The 21,124-nt window shown below is 35.8% G+C and overlaps 1 protein-coding gene across 1 annotated transcript; it reads right to left on the bottom strand.

The window, feature by feature from the left end:
- Positions 1–10,354: 10,354 nt before the first annotated feature.
- On the bottom strand, positions 10,355–20,890 carry LOC110808136 (uncharacterized). The gene is made up of 13 exons (XM_088219691.1): positions 20,527–20,890; positions 19,908–20,045; positions 19,543–19,624; positions 19,024–19,100; positions 17,267–17,373; positions 16,128–16,248; positions 15,643–15,759; positions 15,476–15,567; positions 14,114–14,180; positions 13,935–14,013; positions 13,747–13,838; positions 11,551–11,694; positions 10,355–10,751 (listed from the first exon to the last, which is right to left on the bottom strand). The coding sequence occupies exons 1-13, from the start codon at positions 20,713–20,715 to the stop codon at positions 10,611–10,613; spliced, it is 1,446 nt and encodes a 481-aa protein (XP_088075817.1). The 5' UTR covers positions 20,716–20,890; the 3' UTR covers positions 10,355–10,610.
- Positions 20,891–21,124: the final 234 nt, after the last annotated feature.

The following is a 21,124-nucleotide window of genomic DNA, read 5'->3' as shown; positions in this document are numbered from 1 at the left end:
ATTGCGGCCAAACCGATAACGTCGAGTATATACTCTTGGAGCAATGCACATTTTCTGTTTCCCACTACAGGCGTTAAGTACGACTGTATGCCACGGTGTAAGACATTAGTGCCAAACCCAACCTGCCGGGTCGGGCCAGTTCTGTAAGTCAAGTTTACATGTATTTTAATTTTGAGATTTTTTTAGTTTCTAATTTAAAATTTTAAGTTCGCGTTACATATAAAAAAATATGAAAAAAATAAAATAAAATTAAGAGGAAAAAGAAATTATATCACATGATATTGACAAAATTAAAAAATTATTTAAAAATAAAATAAAAATAATTTTTTTTTTCACAATTTTTTCTCTTATAATTTCAAAGGCATCCGCATCTTGGAATTTTCAAAGACGAAGTGCAAAGGCTCAGAAGTTAAATGAAAATAAAATTATAAATTAAATACGAAAATAAAATAATAGAGTTAAGGTTTACATTCTTTACACAATAATTTAGAATGCTTAATAAAACTACGAAAATGTTCATTTTAAAAGAGCAGACGGAAATCAAAGAAATAAACGAAAAATAAATCACTAAACATCTTAGAACGATTTTCACTAGCTTTTAAAATGAGTCCGAGTGGTGAACTATTCGTAACTCTCTTGTTGATCGGGATCTAGATCTTAATTCTCTTGATCTGAAATAATTAATGAAGGGGTGAGCTACACTATCTCAGTAAGAATATCATACTAATCATAGATACGAAAAACTCAATATTGATAAAAATCAGAAAAACAACCAATTGAGCCCTTAATTTACTATAAATTCATTTACTATAAAGAAAGTCATTTATTCCACATTTGTGTAACGACTCTTTCTCAATAATAACTTATAAAAACTCATATTCATGCACAATTATTTATCACGTAGAAGATAACAAGAAACTATCGTTTTATATTTTTACCTACTTACAGGTACCTCTAGGAGTCTATAGGGATGTCATCCTACTCGTAAACTAAATATCTAATTAAACAATTAACCGACTGCCCCCATATCCCATCTGTTAATGGGCGCCAAATATTCTACCACCTCGATACCTCGTCCGGTATGAAGGTGAACCATATCTCCCAAACCTTCCTGGTAAGGAATTTTTCAGCCTCGTCCGACTCAGGTAACATTCACGGTAAGGTTTCCTATGTACCGGCTCCGTCTGCTCTTTCCCGATTACCCAGTAAGTCTTTCTTATACAAATTTCTATCAGTATAAAAAATCAACCATGCAATAACCATATCTCATTTTATACTTACCGTACACTTAAATAATAATATAGTTTCACACCGCCAAATAACTAATGACTGGGATACCAGCACGCAATACAGGAAAAATAAATAACAAAATAACCAACCCTAAAACTATCAATTGAGTTACGCACAGTATAATAGTAAACAAATATAGGCAATATAGGGAAATAAACAAAAAATCAAAACAACTGTGAACTAACCGGTTCCGGCTCCACTAGTGACTTGTAATTATTTTTAAGATTCTCTAATTTTTTATAAACACATAATTATTAGTTATTAAGCCTCAATTTGTCGTAGCAGAGAAAATAGTGAGGAATCTTTACCCGAATCGGTGTCTGAAATACTAAACTTTCTACTGTGCTTACTAACGGTCCCGGGTTTCATGAATTATCCATGCTAAATCTAAAACACTTATCACGTACCTAAAAATACCAGAGGAGTCCAAAATCAGTAAAAAAATCATTTCTAGCCAATTTCGGAGTTCGGCACTGCCGTGCTCCGGCGGTGGTTTGTCTCAATCTGGCCATTTTCAGCCGGTTTAGGCCGGTTTTATACATACTCCTACTAAAAAATATATTAGGGAGTCTTGGTTGGCCTAAAAAAATCAAAAAAAGGAAGCTGGTAAACAGTGGAGTTTTTTGGGTGCGGTAGCTCCGCCGGCTCACCTTCATGGTTGGAGATTTTTCTTTGGTAAACTTGTAAAAAAAAGAATTGTGAACACAATAGTTGAAAATTTGTACGAAACGAAAAACAGGAAGGAGCTCATCAGAGGAAGTTGCGAGTTTTGCCCGCAGCAGCGCCGTCGAGTTTCGCCCGCAGTTTTTGGCTCAACCGCCGTTCTTTTTTCTCCAAGTTGGTCATGGGAGTGCTTGGAATCAAATTCCTAGCAGATAGAAGAATTTTTACCTTTTTTGGTGGTCCGAGGTGGCTCCAATGTGGCGACGGTCGGCAGTCGGTGATCGGCTCCTTTCTCCGACGACTAGTTCTTCTTCTTCAACGAGAGGCTGGCGGTTAGGGTTTGGGTTCAGTGTGATGCGAAATATTTACAATCATCTCGCGTTAATCTGGGTTGTTCATCACATTTGATCTCGACCTTCTGATCGCGTTTAAAGAAGAAATAAATCTAGACCATTCATCGCGAATTGATCTCAACCGTCCGATCGCATTTAAAGGAGAAACAAATTCGGACCGTCTATGCGCCTTGCCACATGGCGTGCTTTGGTTCGTCGGGGTTACTGATGGAGTGGTCCTCCGTGGCAAAATTTTTCTTATTTGCACTATGACTCTCAGTTTCCAATTTTTCATTCAAAAACACCTTTCGGATCCAAAATTTCACCCCTTTTTTTCTAAAATTATTTTCAATTTCACTCATAACCTGTTTTTTTCCAATAATTTAACAAAAAATTAAAATATATTAATTTAAAAATAATTTTTTATATATATTTAAAATGTTAAAATTATTCCCGGACTAAATTCTAGGCTCGGATATTATAATTCTCCCCTTTTTAAAAGAAATTTGGTCCTTCAAATTTATCTCACTCTCACTCAATCAAACAGTTGAGGATACTAAGCTCTGAAGTCTGATTCTAGCTCTAATGCGGCATCTCTCTGTGTGTGATTCTGTTATAGGACCTTAATAAAGGAAATTTTCCGATTGCGGAGTGCCCTGTTCTTTCGGTCTATAATGCCCACTAATACCTCCTCATAAAATAGATCATCGTTGAGTGAAAGAGGCTCGTGGACCAAGATGTGATAGGGGTTGTACTTGCGTAGCATGGACATATAAAATACACTATGGACTCTGGATAGCTCTAGAGATAGTGTCAATCTGTACACCGGTACCAATTCTGTTTAAGATCTCAAATGGCCCAATAAACCAAAGATTTAGTTTCCCTCTCTTGCCAAACTTACTGATTGTATTGAAAATTATGAATTTGAGGAATATTCGATCACCTTTCTCAAATTCTAAATCCCTTATTCAGGTGTCCGCATAACTCTTCTGTCTGCTCTGAGTCGTCTGGATGTTCTTCCTGATCTTAACTATTTTTGTTGTAGTCTCCTCCACATGACTGGACTGAATAATTTTTTATTACCCACCTCTTTTTAACAAATCAGTGATTTGCACGGGCAACCATATAACACCTCGTACGGAGCCATACCGATATTTGTTTGGTAACTGTAATTGTAGGCGAACTCTATTAAGGGTAAATGATCATCATAATGGCCCTCAAAGCTAAGAACACAAGCTTGGAGCATATCCTCTAGTGTGTGGATCGTCCTTTCTGATTGTTCATCGATTTGAGGGTAGAATACGGTACTAAAAGATAGTTTCGTTCCCATGACTTGCTGAAAACTAGACCAGAACTGATAAGTGAACCTAGGGTTTCTGTTGGATACTACTGTCACTGACACTTTATGTAGCCTGATTATCTCTTGGATATACATTTTTATTAGTTTGTCTAAGGAATCAGTCTTCTTGATAGCCAAGAAGTGATAAGACTTGGTGAGCCAGTCAACAATTACCTAAATAGCATCATGTCCTGAGCGTGTCCTAGACAATCTTGTCATGAAATCTATTGTAATATGTTCTCACTTCCACTATGGAATCGATAACGACTTAATTAGGCCGTCTGGACGCTAATGCTCTGCTTTGACCTGCTGACACACTAGACACTTGAAAATAAAGTCGGCTAGCTCTCTTTTCATCTCGTTCTACCAAAATCGGGGTCGGATACTTTAATACATTTTAGTACTTCCATGATGCATGACAAATTTTGAACTATGAGTCTCTGTCATGATGTCCCTTTTCAGCTCACTGTTATATGAAACACACACCCTGTCCTTAAATCTGAACAACCCATCGACAGATACTCAAAATTCTGAATTTACTTCTTGTTCTACATCTTTCCTAAGAGCCGCTAGGTTGAAATTGACGGATTGGACTTCCTTTATTCTCTAGATCAACTCAAGTTAAACAGTCAGGTGGGCCAAACATGTAACTCTCTTTAGGTCCTGAAGTCATTTCTATTGTGTGGCCCCTATTTTCTTACATTTTGAAATCATTAGATGAGCTAACATACCTGCACCTTTTCTGCTGAGTACGTCGGCTACCATATTATCATTGTCCAAGTGATACAAAATGTTGCAATTATAGTTCTTGAGGAATTCTATCCATTATCTCTTATGCATGTTGAGATCCTTTTGAGTAAATATGTGTTTCAAGCTCTTATGGTCAGTATAAATCTAAAAAGTCTCCCCATACAAGGAATGACACCAAGTCTTCAAGGCGTGGATAATCGCAGCAAGTTCTAAATCATGGGCGGCGTAGTTTTTCTCATGACTCTTCAACTATCTGGACCCATAAGTTATGACCTTCCTATGTTGCATCAAAACACAACCCAACTCCAGGTAGGAAGCATCACTATAAACTGTATATCCACATGTCCCACTCGGCAAAGCCAACACAGGTGCAGTCGTCAACCACTTCTTTAGTTCTGTAAAGCTCCTTTCACAATTCTCGTTCCACTCAAACTTGACTTTCTTCTTTGTGAGCAGAGTCAAATGAGCAGCTAGGCTAGAAAATCCTTCTACGAACCTGTAGTAATAACCTATCATTCCTAAAAAGCTACAAATCTCCTTGAACAATGTCAATTTCTTCCAACCAAGCACTGTCTCAACTTTTTCGAGGTTCACTGACACTCCATTTCTTGATATGATATGCCTTTGGAAGGTAGTTTACTCGAGACAAAATCTACACTTACTTAACTTTGCATACAACTTCTTTTCTCTGAGAAAGTATAAAACTTAAGTTAGATAGTGAGCATGTTCCTCTCTACTTTTTGAATAGATCAGAATATTATCAATAAATACAATGACGAACTGATTCAGAAATTATCTGAAAATCCTGTTTATCAAATTCATAAAGATGGCTAATGCGTTGGTTAGTACAAATGGTATGACTAGGAACTCATAGTGTTCATACCTGGTTCAGAAAACTGTTTTGGGAATGTCTTCTACCTTGATCTTTACCTGATGGTAACCTGAACGTATGTCTATTTTGGAGAAGACTTGGGTACCCTACAATTGATCAAAAAGGTCATCGATCTTGGAGAATGGGTATTTGTTCTTGATCGTAACCTTGTTCAGTCCCTGTGATCAATACATAACCTTAACGTCTCATCCCTTTTTCTTGCAAATGTGACTCCAGCACCCCAAAGGGACACATTATGTCAGATGAATCCACTATCCTACAATTCATTGATCTGTTTTCTCAGCTCTTCCATCTCAACATGGCTCATGCGATAAAGGAAAACCAAGATAGGCTGGGTGTCTGGCTAAAGATCTATGGTGAATTCAAATTTTCTGTCCATTAGCAGTCCGAGTAGTTCATCAGGAAACACATCCAGAAAGTCTTGAACTACTAGAATCTCTCGAATATAAATTTTTTTCTTAGATTTGCCTAGTTAAAGAAAACAACCAAGTTAAAGTGCTTTGTAATAAGAAGGTTGTCATGAAAAAATAATGTTTAAAACTTTTATTAATTTGTAAATGACTCTTCATTAGTAGGGTTGAATACAAGTTTCTTATGAAAATAATCTACGATCTGCTAGCCAATTCATTCCTAAGATTACATTAAAGTCCCCCGAGTTAATTTTTATTAGGTCCACACTCAATTTTTTATCCGTTATATCTATAATATAAGTTCTATATATAACCTCCTCTAATAATGTCCTATTCCCAGGAGTAGACAAACAACACAGAATCAACTCTTTTAGGTAATAGATTCAAGTTTGGTGTAAAAACATGTGAAACAAATAAATGTGAGGTACTAATATCAATCAAAATATATGCAAGATGATTACAGATAATGTACATACCCTGTATCACGTCTGGGTTGGCTTCTGTATCTTGCTAAGTGAGGTTATAAGCTCTGTTCTAAACAAGAGGTCTGACCTGGTTCTGATTTCTCGGACACTCTCTCACGTAATACTGGGCACTATCACATATACAGCAAATATTATTGAAGCGATAGCAGGGTCGGTTCTCATGATCTTTACCACAGTGCTGGCAAGTCCTACCATGTCCTGTTACCAGAATCTGAGGAAGAGCCTGAGTCACTGGCCTAGGTCTCTTGTTCTATTGAACAAATGCAGTGGGTACTAGACTGCGGTGTGAAACCGGGGGCCTGAGGTTCCCTACTGCTTGAGAAAAAATGCGAAGGTTTCTCTCCACTAGCTGTGCCTTAGCCAAAATAACTGAGTAGGTACTGATCTCGAACACATACAGCTGTTGTCTAATCTCAGGACAGAGGACTCACTCGAACTTCCTTACCTTTTTGCCTTCATCCATCATGCTCTTAAGGGAATACCGGCCCAATTCTAAGAACTTCCGAGCATACTCTGACACAATCATATCACCCTAAATTAAGAGTGCAAACTCCATTTCTTTCAGATGTTAGAGATACTTTGGGAGGTACTCTGCATTGAAGGTCATCAGGAACTATTCCCAAGTGACTGGAACGGGTAGGGTGGCCTACTTGAGCTACCACCAGCGACCTGTCTCTTCCACCAGCATATAGGTGGCAAGTATAACTCTCTGTTCGGGAACCACCTCAAGAGTCGTGAAAACATTCTCTGTCTCAACTAACTAGTACTCAGTTTCTTCAAAAGATGATGTTCCCGTAAAAGTAGATAGATTTAGTCTTTTGTATCCATCATGGGTGAAACTGGGTTCCATGAAAGTGAGACTAGATTGTGTTGGGGAGGGATCAGATGGCCATGTGGTAGTACTGAATGATACAGTGGAGGTATTGGATTGTATTGTGGTGGTGTCAGTTGATGCGATGGGGGCACTGAATTATATTGTGGCGGTGTCGGATGGTATTGTGGAGGAGTAGGATTGTATCGGGGTGGCTCAGGATCTTTCCGCTGCAGGGGTGGCTCAAACTGTGGTAGCGGGGAAGGGTCAGGTAACTCCCTCCTTTCCTCCTGGACCTGCTGGGCATCAATAAGTCTCTCTAGCATTTCAAATAGTCGGTCAACATCCTCTCGAAGCAAGTCCTCCTAGGCTGCTCGGTTTAGTGTGGGTCTTGCTCTCCTCATCTATTTGTATTTACATTTCACAATGAATGGTTGAGCGATAATTTATTTTTTTGGTGTTTCTTTAGGTCTTTATGTAAGGAATTGTTCCGACAAATGCGGCTCTGATACCAACTGTAAAGGCCCGAAATTTAAATAAAAATAAAATCATAAATTAAATGCGGAAGCGAAATAATAGAATTAGGGTTTAAATTCTTTACACAATAATTTAGGGCTACGGGAATATTCTTTCTAAAAGAGCAAACGAAAATTAAAGAAATAAATAAAAAACAAATCACTAAGTATCCTAGGATGACCTTCATTAGCTTTTGAAGGAAGTCCGGGTGGTGAACTATTCGTAACCATCTTGTTGATCGGAATCTGGATCTTGATCCTCTTGATCTGAAATAATTAATGAATGAGTGAGATACACTAGTCTAGTAAAAATATTACACGAATCACAAATACGAAAAACTTAAGATTAGTAAAAATTAGAAAAACAACCAATTGAGCCTTTAATTTATTGTAAATTTATTTATTATAAAAAAAGTCATTTATTCCACATTTGTGTAACAACTCTCTCCCAACAATAACTTATGAAAATTTATATTTATGCACAATTATTTATCACATAGAAGATAACAAAAAAATGATCATTTTACATTGATACCCCATTCAGTATGAAAGTGAACCATATCTCCCAAACCTTCTTGGTAAAGGACTTCTCAGCTCCGTCATACTAAGGTAATATTCACGGTAGGGTTCTCTATGTACTGGGCTCGTCCGCCCTTTCCTAGGTACCCAGTAAGTCTTTCCTATTCAGATTTCCATTAGCAAAAAAATTAATCATGCAATAACCATATCTCATTTTATACTCACCGTTCACTTAAACAACAATATAGTTTCACACCGCCAAATAATCAATGACGGGGATACAAGCACGTAATGCAGGGGAAACAAATAACAAAATAATCAAAGAGACCCTAAAAATCATCAATTGAGTTATGCACAGTATAATAGTAAATAAATATAGGCAATATAGAAAAATTAGCAAGAAATCAAAATGACTGTGAACTAACCAGTTTCGCCTCTACTAGTGACCTTTAATTATTTTTAAATTTCTCTAATTTTTCATAAAAACACACAATTATTAATTATTAAGCCTTAATTTGTCGTAATGAAGAAAAGAGTGAAAGATCCTTACCCGAATCGGTGTTTGAAACACTAAAATTTTAGTTGCGCCTATTGGTGGTCCCCGGGTTTCCTAAATTATCCTTGCGAAATCCAAAATATTTGTCATGTACCTAAAAATATCCTAATGATCTAAAATCTGTAAAAAAATTCTTTTTGGCCAATTTCGAGGTTCCAACATGGCGGCACCACCGTCCACGGTGGCGATTTGCCTCAACCTAGTCGTTTTTTGCCAGTTTTGGCTAGTTTCAGCCCGCTTTATACATATCCCTACGAAAAAACACGCTAGAGAGCATTGCTTGGTCGAAAAAAATCAGAAAACAAAAACCTACCGGCGGTGGGATTTTTCGGGTGTGGCAGTTCCGCCAGCTTTCCTTCATGGCTGAGAGTTTTTCTTCAGTCAACCTAGAGAAAACATAACATTAAATACAACGATGAAAAATCGCACGAAACAGAAAACAGGAAGGGGCTCATCAGAGGAGGTTATGGGTTTTGCCCGCGGCGTTGCCACCAAGTGTCACCCACGGTTTCCAGCTCAACCGTCATCCCTTTTGCTCTAATTTAACGATGGGGTTGCTCATAATCAAATTTCGAGCGGGTAGGAGACTTTTTACATTTTTTTGCAGTCGGAGGTGGCTCTGGTGCGACGGTGGTCGACGGTCGACTCCTTTCTCCGACGACTGGTTCTTCTTCTACGGCAGGAGGTTGGTGACTATGGTTTGGGTTCAATGTGATGCGAAATATTTATGCTCATCTCACGTTAATTTAAGTCGTTCATCGCATTTGATCTCGACCATCCGATCACATTTAAAGAATAAATGAATCTGAACCATTTATCGCAATTTGATCTCGACTGTTCGATCGTGTTTAAAAAGGGAACAAATTCAAACTGTCCACGCACGTGGGATCAATCCTAGACCGTTCGATCACGGGGCACGCATATCACTTAAGTGACATCCCGCGTCAGCGCACCTTGCCACGCGATACGCTCAGGTTCGTTGGGATTGTTGATTTGACAGTTCTATATGGCAAAATTTTTCTTATTTGTACTCTGATCTACAGTTTTCGATTTTTCTTTCAAAAACACCCATCAAATCTAAATTTCCACCCATTTTTTTCAAAATTATTTTCAATTTCACTCATAACCTATTTTTTTCTAATAATTCAACAAAAATTAAAATAAATTAATTTAAAAATAATTTTTTGATATATTTAAAATATTAAAATTATTTCTGTACCAAATTCCGAACCCGAGTATTACACAAAGAGCCAAACTATGTAGCCGGAATTGGAATTGACATACCTGGGAGGTTTCCTAGTGTAAAATTTATTTTAACATTAATATTTATTTCAACTATAACAATTAAAATTCCATTGAAAATTATAAAAATTAAGCTTATAAAAGATTTAAATAATAAAAATGGTAAAACTTCATTTAAGATGTTTAAAATTAAGTTTACAAAAAATTTGATACAAAATAAAACAATTCATTTCAAATTTCATTAGATTTAACAAAATTTAAAATAAACTGTTCAAAATCGAGATTAAATTTCAAATGAATTTTAAATCTTATTATAAAGATAGCCTAATAAGTACTATTTAATAGTGTTTCATATGATAATTATAGGTTTCAAGTTGATCTTTGAATTTCCCAAACAGACTAAAGAGGCCAAAAGTTGGAAGGTGTTAAACGTCAATTACCCAAACAGACTTTTATGTACACTGGGAGGCATTACTTTTGTGTTAGTATTAAATTGCTGACTTCAATTGTAAATGCTAATGTTTTAACTGTTAGATATTTAAAATAACAGTTTCAAATAATTGTAGTCTAACAATTAAAATTGTAATGCCTATAACCCATGTTACAAAGGTGCACTTGTATATACATAAACAAGTGATGAAAAGGTGATAAACCAAGTTTGACTATAACCAAAATGCCCATACACAGCATAAACTGATTCCTGAACAAACCTATAGCACCCATATGAATTTGAAGATATAAAATGCTGTTCCTAATAGTAAAACTTTGTATTCACAGGAGATTTACAAAGCAACCTTGTGGCATTTCTACAATTTCATATATATACCTTTCATATGTAGAAAACCAGCAACCATGCACCAAAATAGAATCTCAAGCAGTACAAATGCCAGGGTACCCCACTTCCTCGAATTAAGTGCAGCTTGTAAGAAAGATTCTGTCAAGTCGACCTGAATGTAATATTGAGTTTATCAACCAGACATTGTGAGATCAAATTCCAAACAACCATTTTGAAAACTCAATGGTTATGCTATGAGTAGAAAGACAAATCTACCGAGTTCTACTTCTATCCATCTCCAATGCCGAGCTAAATGACACTTTCACAAGCTAGTACTTGTTGAATCATTTTGCCTCTTTTTTCGCCGTACTAATACAGAAAAAGACTAAGGGGCGATTAGAGCGACTTCTAACTTTAACTTATAAGTTCCAAATGTACTTTTGCAATCAAACTAATAAAATGAAAAGAAATTAAAATCAAAATCTGTTTTTAATACGTTTAAAGATAATAATTACAATTTGTAATTTTTACAAAATAATTTTTAATTTTTAATAAAAATTTATACATGAAATCTCAAAAGTCATTTTCCACCAAACACAATTTCTGTTTTTTTAAGGTGATTAACAGTTTTTACAATTATTTTTACCTAACATCAAATAATATTTAATTAAAAGTACTTTTATTAAAAACTATTTTAACAGCGTTTGTAGAACTCAGAGTACAAATTACAATCACTCCAAACACCCCCTAAATGAAAAGAGGTCTAGACAGGCAGTAACTTCTCTATACAATTGACTACAACCACTAATCACTATGAAGCAGTTTATCCAACAATGAATTTTGAGAGTTCATGCCACCAACCGTCTGTTAGGCACAATTGAATATTTTGATGTAAAAGGTTTGTGTTCATTTACTGGTAACTAAATCATTGCTTGCAATACTTATGGTCAAGAAAAGAGGAGGAAAGTTACCATGTTGTTTTTAGGTGAACGCCAATAGAAACCCTGCACAACTGCTGGAAAAATTTCACAAGCTGCCAAAGCATATACGATGAGGGCATTTACTCCCATCCACTTAAGCAACAATGTGGCATTTCCAAATTTTTTTACGTCTACCTGCATCAATTATGTTCAGATTAAAATATAAATCTCCATCCTCTCCGTGTCACCAAACAATTATTTTCTTATTAGCTTCTGCAAGTAAATCTCCTAGCTCTAGAAAAAATGGACCAAGAAATTTCTCGATCAAATCTTCTGAAAGAGCTACAGAGAGGATTAACTTCAATGGTGCTGTTGCAAGGGAAACATAGCTTGAGGAATGTAAATCCAAACAAATAAAAAACTAGCAAACCCTTTGGTTCTGGAGATTTTGAGAATCCCATCCATTAGTCACATAACTAGTTTTGACAGGGTCTGAGACTAGCTCGAAAGATTTACAAAAATTTAGGCAATATACTATTATTTCTAAGAAGAAATGCATTGGCAAAATATAATGCCCTTACTGAGGATTGCATGCATTAGCCTCTCAGAAGCAAGCAGGATAAAGTTTCAAGTTAGTCAACAATATGAAGGCCCTTTTTGACGTCATGCAAGTTGAACCACCCGGAGATATAGTGCAGTCCGAAAGGAGGGTAGCAGTTTCTGGGAACTTAAACAGATGACAACATTCTCATAATCAAAGGGAAGAACTTCCAGGATTTGAAGAACCAAATATCCTTTAGAGAGCTCATGGTCAATAGCCACCAAGGAGTTGAACAAAGACTTCATCTTTTGGAGGTATACATTAATTGACAGATCAGATTTAAAGACACTATAAAATTCGGATTCCAACCGTGAGCTTCATTTGGAATATGCCTTCGGTAGCAAGTCAAAAGTGTCTTTAGTAGTGAGAGAGAGATTGGGTTTGAGCAGGCTTCAAAGGATGTCAGAAGAGACAGTCGCTTGAATCCATGAAAATACTATAGCATCAACCTACTTCCATAAAACAACATTTAGATTTGACACCTGTAGCCCGTTCTCAAGTAGAGTTTCAACTGGACATAAACTGGTCCCATCAATGTGATCGAGAATGCCAGTCTTGAAAAACCACGATGAAAAGAGATTCCCAAACTAAATAATTAGTGAAATCAATTTGTTCGCTAATATAATTCTTAATGTTGGAAACACCGAAAGAAGGATGAGAAGCACGAGAAAGGTGAAAAAAAGAGGAGGGACAAGAGTCAACTAAAGTGGAAGAAGAAGAGAGATTCATGTTGTTTGATCAAAAGTTTTTTTTCCTTTTGGAGGAGATTGATCATAAGGTAAGTATATAAACAACGTAGTTGTATGAACCAAAGAATATATAACAGCAAATACAAAAATCAGCAGGCCTTTTTTTATTTTTAAGTAGAGTAGCAGAGAGAGAAGACAACTAGGCAGGAGAGAGAATCACTTATTGAGAGAGCTTGAGGCTATCGGAGGTACAAGAGAGAGAATAACAAAATAAGAGAGAGCCAAGGCAAAAATTTTGCATTTGGAGAAAAGAGACGCAAATAACAGAGACTTTGCTCTGTCAGTGTTGCTGTAGGAGAGAGAAGGGAGTCCTGTGCTTGATAAAAAATGCAGAGACAGTAGAGAGAAACTGACAGTCTGAGGAGAGAGAAAAATTGTGATTCTGGTTTGCCTGACAAAAGAGAAAAATTGCACCCGAAGAGAGAGCAAGAAGGGGGTCTCACACAGAAGGTGCAGACATGCTGTTGTTCGCTTGAAGAGAGAGAAAGTTTGACAGATCAGGCCACATTGTTGAGAGATGCAGAAGGTGCAGACACAGGGAGAATTTTCTTTCTTTTTTTTAAATCGTAAACCAGTGAGGTTAACGAAAAAAATTCAAAACAAATTATGTGGAGTAGGCTCTGATACCATGAACAGATGTAAATATTGAAAGGGGTCGTCTTATTCACCACATGAGCATGCCATTCATAATGTTAACAAGATTTAGTCATGTAGAGTCCTCATCCAACTAACCATATGTTCTAGAATCATAATGATATAAGATCAATATATATTATTAGATATATATAAAATAATAATAAAATTTAAGTATAAGACATATTTACCCCTTTATCCCAGCTGAGAACTAAAGAGGTCATTTGACATCATTGGGTTTATTTATCAAGAGAATGAACTTACCAGATAAAAGATAACGGTTAAGAGCAAGCCCGATGCTCCTGCTGTGATGCACATATAGCTTAGTGTGTATAGCGGTTTAGACAAAGGAATTCCTGCAACTCTTTACACAGCTTTGCTTAGAGCGAAAAAAGGAGAATAAAATTTAGTGGAAACTGTAATATATGTGAAAAAAATCTAAAACAATTTACCTAGCAGATCCAAAATGTAACCTGAAATTAACAGTAGGAAGGAAGACAAGGACCACAATAATAATCTCTGCTTGTGGTCCTGCACCAACAATTAGGAGTCATGAACATAAGCTGTTAGTGTCTGGACACTTTAACACAGATGAAAACATATTTCAACTAAAAATGCTCTTATTGCATACCTTAAAATGAACAAGTATGTGGCCAAAATGCATTCCAATAAAACATGTGACGGCAGCAATCGATGAGCTGGAGAGTTCTTCAAAAATAGAAATTAGCATTCAAATAGAAATAAAAATCTCATTCATTATCTTTCAAAAAGTTTGCAACACTGCATGAGGTGCCTGTGTCTTTGAAAGTGCAACGGAATAGCTATAGAAACAAATCAAAAGGAGGAGATTGTGCATGATCAGTAACCCAAAAGGAAATGTTCATTTTATATGCAATGTTTTGCCACCATAGTGCATCGACTACAAAAGACACACAAGACTGCCTGCAAGTTTGAGGGCATACAACATGTTCATCTTCAGATCAACCATTCATTCCCCATGCTTGGAACTGCCTATCTGGAGTGTCAGATGATAAATATGAGAGGATAAAAGCAATTTAAGTCAATTCAACTAATTTTCTCACACTCTTTGGCATCCAATTCGAGAATGATCTCCCATAATTAATTATACTCTGTGTCCATAATGTTAGCTTCAACATATAAGACTGCTATACGGAATTTCTCAGAAAAAAAAAACGTAATCATAGCTATTGTCAAGAAGGCTTTTATAACATTCTAACCCTCAATTTAGAAGGTGAAATTCCCACCCAGTGTGTCTCTTTTTACTTGGGAGGCCAACAGGGAGTGCATTCTGACAATTGATAAGTTGATAAGACAGAGTAAGGTTCTGGTAAATGGATGTTATTTTTTGTAAAAGAACTGCAGAGACATGCAACTATTTACTCCTTTGATACTCGGAGATTTACAAGCTTTGGACCATATTCATGGGTTATTAGAGGTGAAGTGGGTGAAAGCAGGATCGATTAGAGAGAATTTATGGGCGTTGAAGAGTATCAGCAGGAGGAAACATGTGGACATGACTCCGATTACTTCTTTTTGGGCGGTTTGGAAGGAGAAAAATGTTAGAATTTTGAAAGGGCAGACACTGATAATGGATTCAATTTAATTAGGAATTGATGGTTTCAGAATCTTGGATTTTATTGTTGGTCATGCTTTGCACTCTAGGGAGGATTTGGGGAACCTGATTGACTTATTGATAGATATATACATATTCTGTATATGGATTGGCACTCTCTTGCTGCCGTTGTTAATAATATTTTTTTACTTGTTCATTTAAAAAACAAAAACACATTCTACCCCCCAAAACTTGTAAGATCAGGAACTTGATGTGACAAGTATACCTGTTTGTTTCTTATCTGTCTTTATCATTCTTCTTCAGTTTTCCCTCTTCTGTGTGTAAATTCTAAAATAAATGACATGAAACCCTGAGAAAAAAGGAGAGGAAGATGAAAAAAGAAAAGAAAATACTAATAACCTTAAGATGCCTTCAGGGTCAAAAGGAGCTAGGCACCACCCAGGTGAATCTGTTGGAAGAGGTCCATAGTCAGGAGAATTAACACTGCATTCCTGCAAGATAAGAAGGATTACAATCTTTTCATGATTAAATTAATGAACTTCTCAAATTATAGGACAGGAAGTCACCTTTGTTCTTCTGTACACAGGACGTTGATATAGATGATATTCACCAAGAATGCTTCGATCAACAAAACCAACTGCATTACAGGGAGGCTGAAGACTTCCCCTTACTCTACAGTGCACCTAGCAAATGAAAAAGGTAAATTAAATGAGACTCACAAAGCATAACTAATCAATAAAACCCAAGATCATGAGCTTTGGCTTGGTTGCTTCCCATTTGATCTGCACACTGAGAAATTGGATATTCTCATCCAATATGCAGAGCAGGAGGTTGGAAGACCACAAAAGAAGTAGAAAATTCATGATAGCACAATTATCATTTATATTTGTACATACGTCTGCAACAATATTGTCCTGCTGTTACATGATTATCACATTTTCATGTTTTTATCCATGAAGGCATACTAAACACAAGAATTTATCAAACAATATCATGTTTCTTTTCTTGCAAATCAGATAACAGTTTCCAAAAACAAATAACTTCAACTCACAATTTGAGTACCAGATCCATAGACCAACATATTGGTTGCTGGAGCTTCAAACTCCCAGTTAGGAACATAAAGACCATATAGCAGGCATGTGTAAAATAGGCATAAAAGCACTCCAACGATCCTGTATAAGAAAAATCTGAAATATGAGCATAAAAAAGAAAAGTGTTATCTAGTTAAGTTTATAATTTAATGTCTCTTAAAATACAACAGACTGTAAATCAAAGTCATAAGCATTACAGTCGTTAATGCACACTGTTAAGTGAAAGCATCAAGATAGTTGCATTTGTCACAACTGAGTTGCATAAGTTTGGCAATAACATATATATATATAGGCCTTCTAAAATAGGGCAACAGAATGCCTCATAACATTCTTGCCAATGGGCTTTTGAACACACTTAGACAAATATATAACATGACGGCTTAACCTTTTTGCTTTTCATAATTATAAAAGGTCCATTTCGCTAATGGATAATGCAAAATCATGGTTGTTAATGCACATTGGTAGTTGAATCATCAACACAATTGAACAAAATGGAAGTTCAGAATACGTTCGGCATGTCAACAACAGAATCACACATTCCTCCGGAAAAAGAAAGCGACAGAATGCCTTATCAGATATTTCCAACAGTCTCAAAAACAACTCAGACAAACATAAATTAGCACAATGGTCTAATACTTTTTCCTTTTTTTTCAATTATGGATGTAGTCTGTTTGATTTCGAATAATGCAGCTCCTTAGTACTCACCTATCATATTAATTGGCAGAGGAGAATTTTATTTCCGCATATAACTTCATAAACTTATTAAGACATAAATATGATAGTTCCCATTCCCTATTTTCCAGTCAATTTTACAAGGGAAAACAAAATGGTTCCATGACGAAATCAACTTAATGAACTTGCAGCCCATGAAGTAAGATTGACGCTCATGGAGCAAGACAATTAGTTAAGAATGATGGAAAACCTCCAGAGGAACTTCAAGATGATTTCCAATTCCAAGGAATTCGAATATCACAAACATGCAAATATTTGCAATAATAATAAGTAAATATTCGGCAGTTCAACATTATCCCAAGCAGCAACATCTTTTAAATGACAAGAAAAGCAGTCAAAGTAAAAAATCTCAAGTAACAGAACTAACCACTGAATATAGTATTTCTTTATGAGAGCAAACGGCAAGTCAACTATGATATCCTTAACAAGCCAAATCTCTGATATAGCTGCTAAAAAATATCCAATTGCTATCCTCTGTTGATTGCAACAGCAACAAAATATTAAAATTGCAGAACATCAGAACATATGCATTATCCGAATTAAAGCATTAGATAACTGCTAAAAAATTTTCAAGTGCTATCCTCTGTTTATTGGAAACCAGCAATTCAAAAATTAAAATTACTGAACATCAGAATAAATCCATTATCCATATGTTGAATTAATCATTAGAACTTTCTTTTTCAGTTCACTGATAACTAATAAACACGATAAAGAATTGACCAGTTACTCCATAACATTTTGAACAGGTCAAGGACGTCATAAGTATTTCTTTATTGCTTCCATCATTCTTCATTACTTTTTTATTAGGTTCATTAGTTTTAACATCCTATTGTGCATTTCAACCAAAAAAAGTTTTAACATCCTTTTGTAGCTGGCAGCAGTGTTAACTTCATTTAAGATAAGTCCGGGATTCAAGATACAGGAGAAACAAACATACAATTCTCTGCAATTACATGATGCCGCTCTAGTTAGACAATATGCACCTAGAAAACTGCAGTAAGTGCTTACGTTGTCTTCTTAACTTAGTATATGGAACTTATTTCATTGTTAAAAAAAATCATAAATCTAAATAAATGAGGCAATATACTCTAAGATAAGATCCTTTAACATGACTTCATTAGCAGTAGCTGCATGATCCTTTGTAGACATTCTCTTCATGTTCCACCAACTAACAACAGTTTTGACATTCAGACAAAAACTTACATGCTGTCAGTTGATAAAACAAGATGCAACCACTTGTCCAGTTACAGGAGGTGAGAAAATGAGCTTAAATAGGCTAGTATTCCTATAACCAACGCCTGCAAGCTGGTAAAAATATAATTACACTTGGTCCATTGTTTGCTTATAATCTGTTATATAGCTAATGATGACACTACTAGCATTTGTTGTCAACACTGGTGAACATTCCAAAGGTTTTACTACATCCAATGAGGTTTGGCTAATCAGTTTATCTCTTTTGGTTTCATACAAAATTTAGCTAGCGAGAAAATATCAAGCAACTCTTTTGTTCTTATTCATAGAGCTGTCGCAGTAAAAGCCTGCAACGGAAAAATAAAAGCAGATTTGTGTAAATTTTCAGATTAATTTCCGTCCTCGAAAAATAATTTTCTTTCAAGGTCAATTTTATACAAAGGTTACAAGTGAGAGTTCAACTTGAAGTGGAACTCATTCAAGAAACAATAAAATCTTATCCTACTACATAACAATATCTTATCACATTATCCTATCATTAAGGATATACTATCAATAAGAAGTACCAAACTGCAGGCTATCTAATTTTCCAAGTAATTCAGTTTATATTAAAAGCTGATAACATTTTTTTCACGGTAGCAGGTGTCAGTTTGATAAACAGCTTAGTGAAGGACAAGATCCAGTTGATAGGGCACTTATGCAAGTTCATTATGTTTATCTCCCAACAAAACTGTAAACAAATCATCAGGAAAGCATAATCGAGTTTTTATGGCAGAATTTTTTAAGTAGACAATTATCTGAGGAAAAAACAGAAAATGACAGTTAGAATAAAGAACTATTGCAAAAGAGAATTATCATAAAACAGTACAATTTGAAATATAGATAATTAAAGCAAAAGAAAACGAAAGATGTTAACTGATGTAAAAATATTACCTGTAGGACTCCTAACCAACGTATCTTGGCAATATCGACTCCATATGTCAAACTGTGACGTCCATGGAAATACCCACCTATAGACATTCCAAGAAAAATTAAGAAGACAAAATTTAATTTAAAAGTGTATAAATGTTTTTATACCATCAGCTTCTTTTTATCAGGACGAACGCAAATCTATAATGTACTGAGTCAAACACATAGCGTCCAAGTATCGTACAGTTGAATGTTCCTTCAGTCAGCTAAAAAATCCGAAGATGGGCTAACTTAACATGTATGATCAGACTGAAATGTCTGTGAGGAATGAGGACACACTGATAAGACCAAGAACATGAATGTTCTTTCAGTCAACTAAAAGTTCAACAATGATAAGATCAAGAACATTAATGTTCTGTCAGTCAACTAAAAATTTCAATTCATCAAAGATGGGCTAACCTAACATGTATTATCAGACCTGGGATTATTATGAGCGAGGACCCAATGAAAAAGATCAAGAACATGAATGAGCAAGCAGCAAACCTTGCAGCAACACTCCCAAAAGAAAGAGCTTTATTGTTCGCAGTATCACTTTCTTTGTCGCTGCTGGTCTGTTAGAGGCTTTCTGCATGGTGACCATAATTTCAAAAATTGAATATTAATTTACAATATCCATATTGGCAGAATAAATATTACAAAAGGCATAACATGCGGATGTTTGATGCCCGCTATGCAGACTAAATAATTTTCTCATCCAGAAAATGAAAAATGTCAATCAAGACTCCACTCTCAGTCTGTAGCTTAAAGAGGTATCAGTAATGCTTTCAATCTCCAAGACATGCAATATATCTTGCATTTAAATAACTAATAACAAGCGACTAAATCTCACACTTCATAAGCTTTCTTGCCTTGAATACAAGGCTGATGGAGACACCAACACCAAAGAGAAAAAAAGGCATTACAAAATCAGCAAGTGTTACACCAAACCATGGTGAGTGATTAATTGACGGAAAAGCTCCTCCGGCATCATCTATTAAAATCATTAGCTGCAAATAAAATATAGAAATGGGATTAAACTTAGCTGCAATCAGCTACTAACCATGTTTTATGAAGGTATAATATCATGCCTGCATTGCTCTACCCAACAAAGAAATTTCATAAACAGGACAAATTACCTCAACTAATCAGCAGAACTAAATAGTCAATGCCCAAAAATATTTTAATGACTAGCAAGAAAACAACAATCGGCAAAGTCCATAATCTGCATCAACATGAGCTTTCACATACACATACACCAATTTTATGTCTGTGTGTTACTGATGAAGACTTCCCTTCGGAGTTACCAACTTCTCTTCTGCCATAACTAGTATACTCAATTCACACCCAAATTATCAACAACTACATACAAACTTCACCAGAGAAAGTATTATCCAAAACTAAGAAACACGTCCAAATTTAGAATTATTACCAGGCCAATTCCATTACAGTCAAAAACAAAAAAGAATTAGCGAAATTCAGGCAACATACAGCGACAGTAAGCCCACGGAAGACATCGAGGGACTCCAGCCGTTGATTCTTCCCGGATGGACAAGGTGACTGTTCGTCTGGCCCATTGGCCGGTGGATACAGGACGATCTCTTCATCATCTTCATGGACTCGACCTCTCTGCGAAGTACTGTGAAGGAGAGGTTCTCGCTGTTCTTCACCAATTGACATTTTTTACAAATTTTCTTCTAGTCGTCAACTTCTCTTTTTCTGGTTCTCCTGTTCTCTAGAAGCGCAAGCTGTGACGAAGGGGAATCGGGAAACGAAGCTGCGAAAAAGGTGGTGTGTCTGGGTAAGTTGACAGACCGTCTGATAGGACCTTGACGAACCCCTTAGAGTCGCTAACCCGCGTGCAAAGCATTGGATTACCGAGAAATAATTACGTATTAACTTCAAATTTTTTTTAATCCTCGGTTTTTACCTTCCCAATAAATTACCACTACGTACTGAAAAAAATCCAAAATTTCGCCATAAAATACTTTTAAATATTTTTATTGATGAAAATAATGATCATAAATTTTTTTCAAGGTTTTAGTTATAAATTAATGTGATAAATATTAAATTTTGACTTTTTATCTTA

This window comes from Carica papaya, chromosome 5 (genome assembly GCF_054855325.1).
Source record: "Carica papaya isolate Zhongbai chromosome 5, ASM5485532v1, whole genome shotgun sequence".
NCBI classification, from domain to species: domain Eukaryota; kingdom Viridiplantae; phylum Streptophyta; class Magnoliopsida; order Brassicales; family Caricaceae; genus Carica; species Carica papaya.
This window is presented reverse-complemented; position numbering and strand designations above follow the sequence as displayed.

Coding starts and splice junctions, on each gene's coding strand:
- LOC110808136 (XM_088219691.1), bottom strand. CDS start 20,715: ATGTCAATTGGTGAAGAACAGCGAGAACCTCTCCTTCACAGTACTTCG. Junction 20,046..20,526: donor TCCGTGGGCTTACTGTCGCT/GTATGTTGCCTG, acceptor TTTTATTTGCAG/CTAATGATTTTAATAGATGA. Junction 15,760..16,127: donor ATGGATCTGGTACTCAAATT/GTGAGTTGAAGT, acceptor TTCATTTGCTAG/GTGCACTGTAGAGTAAGGGG.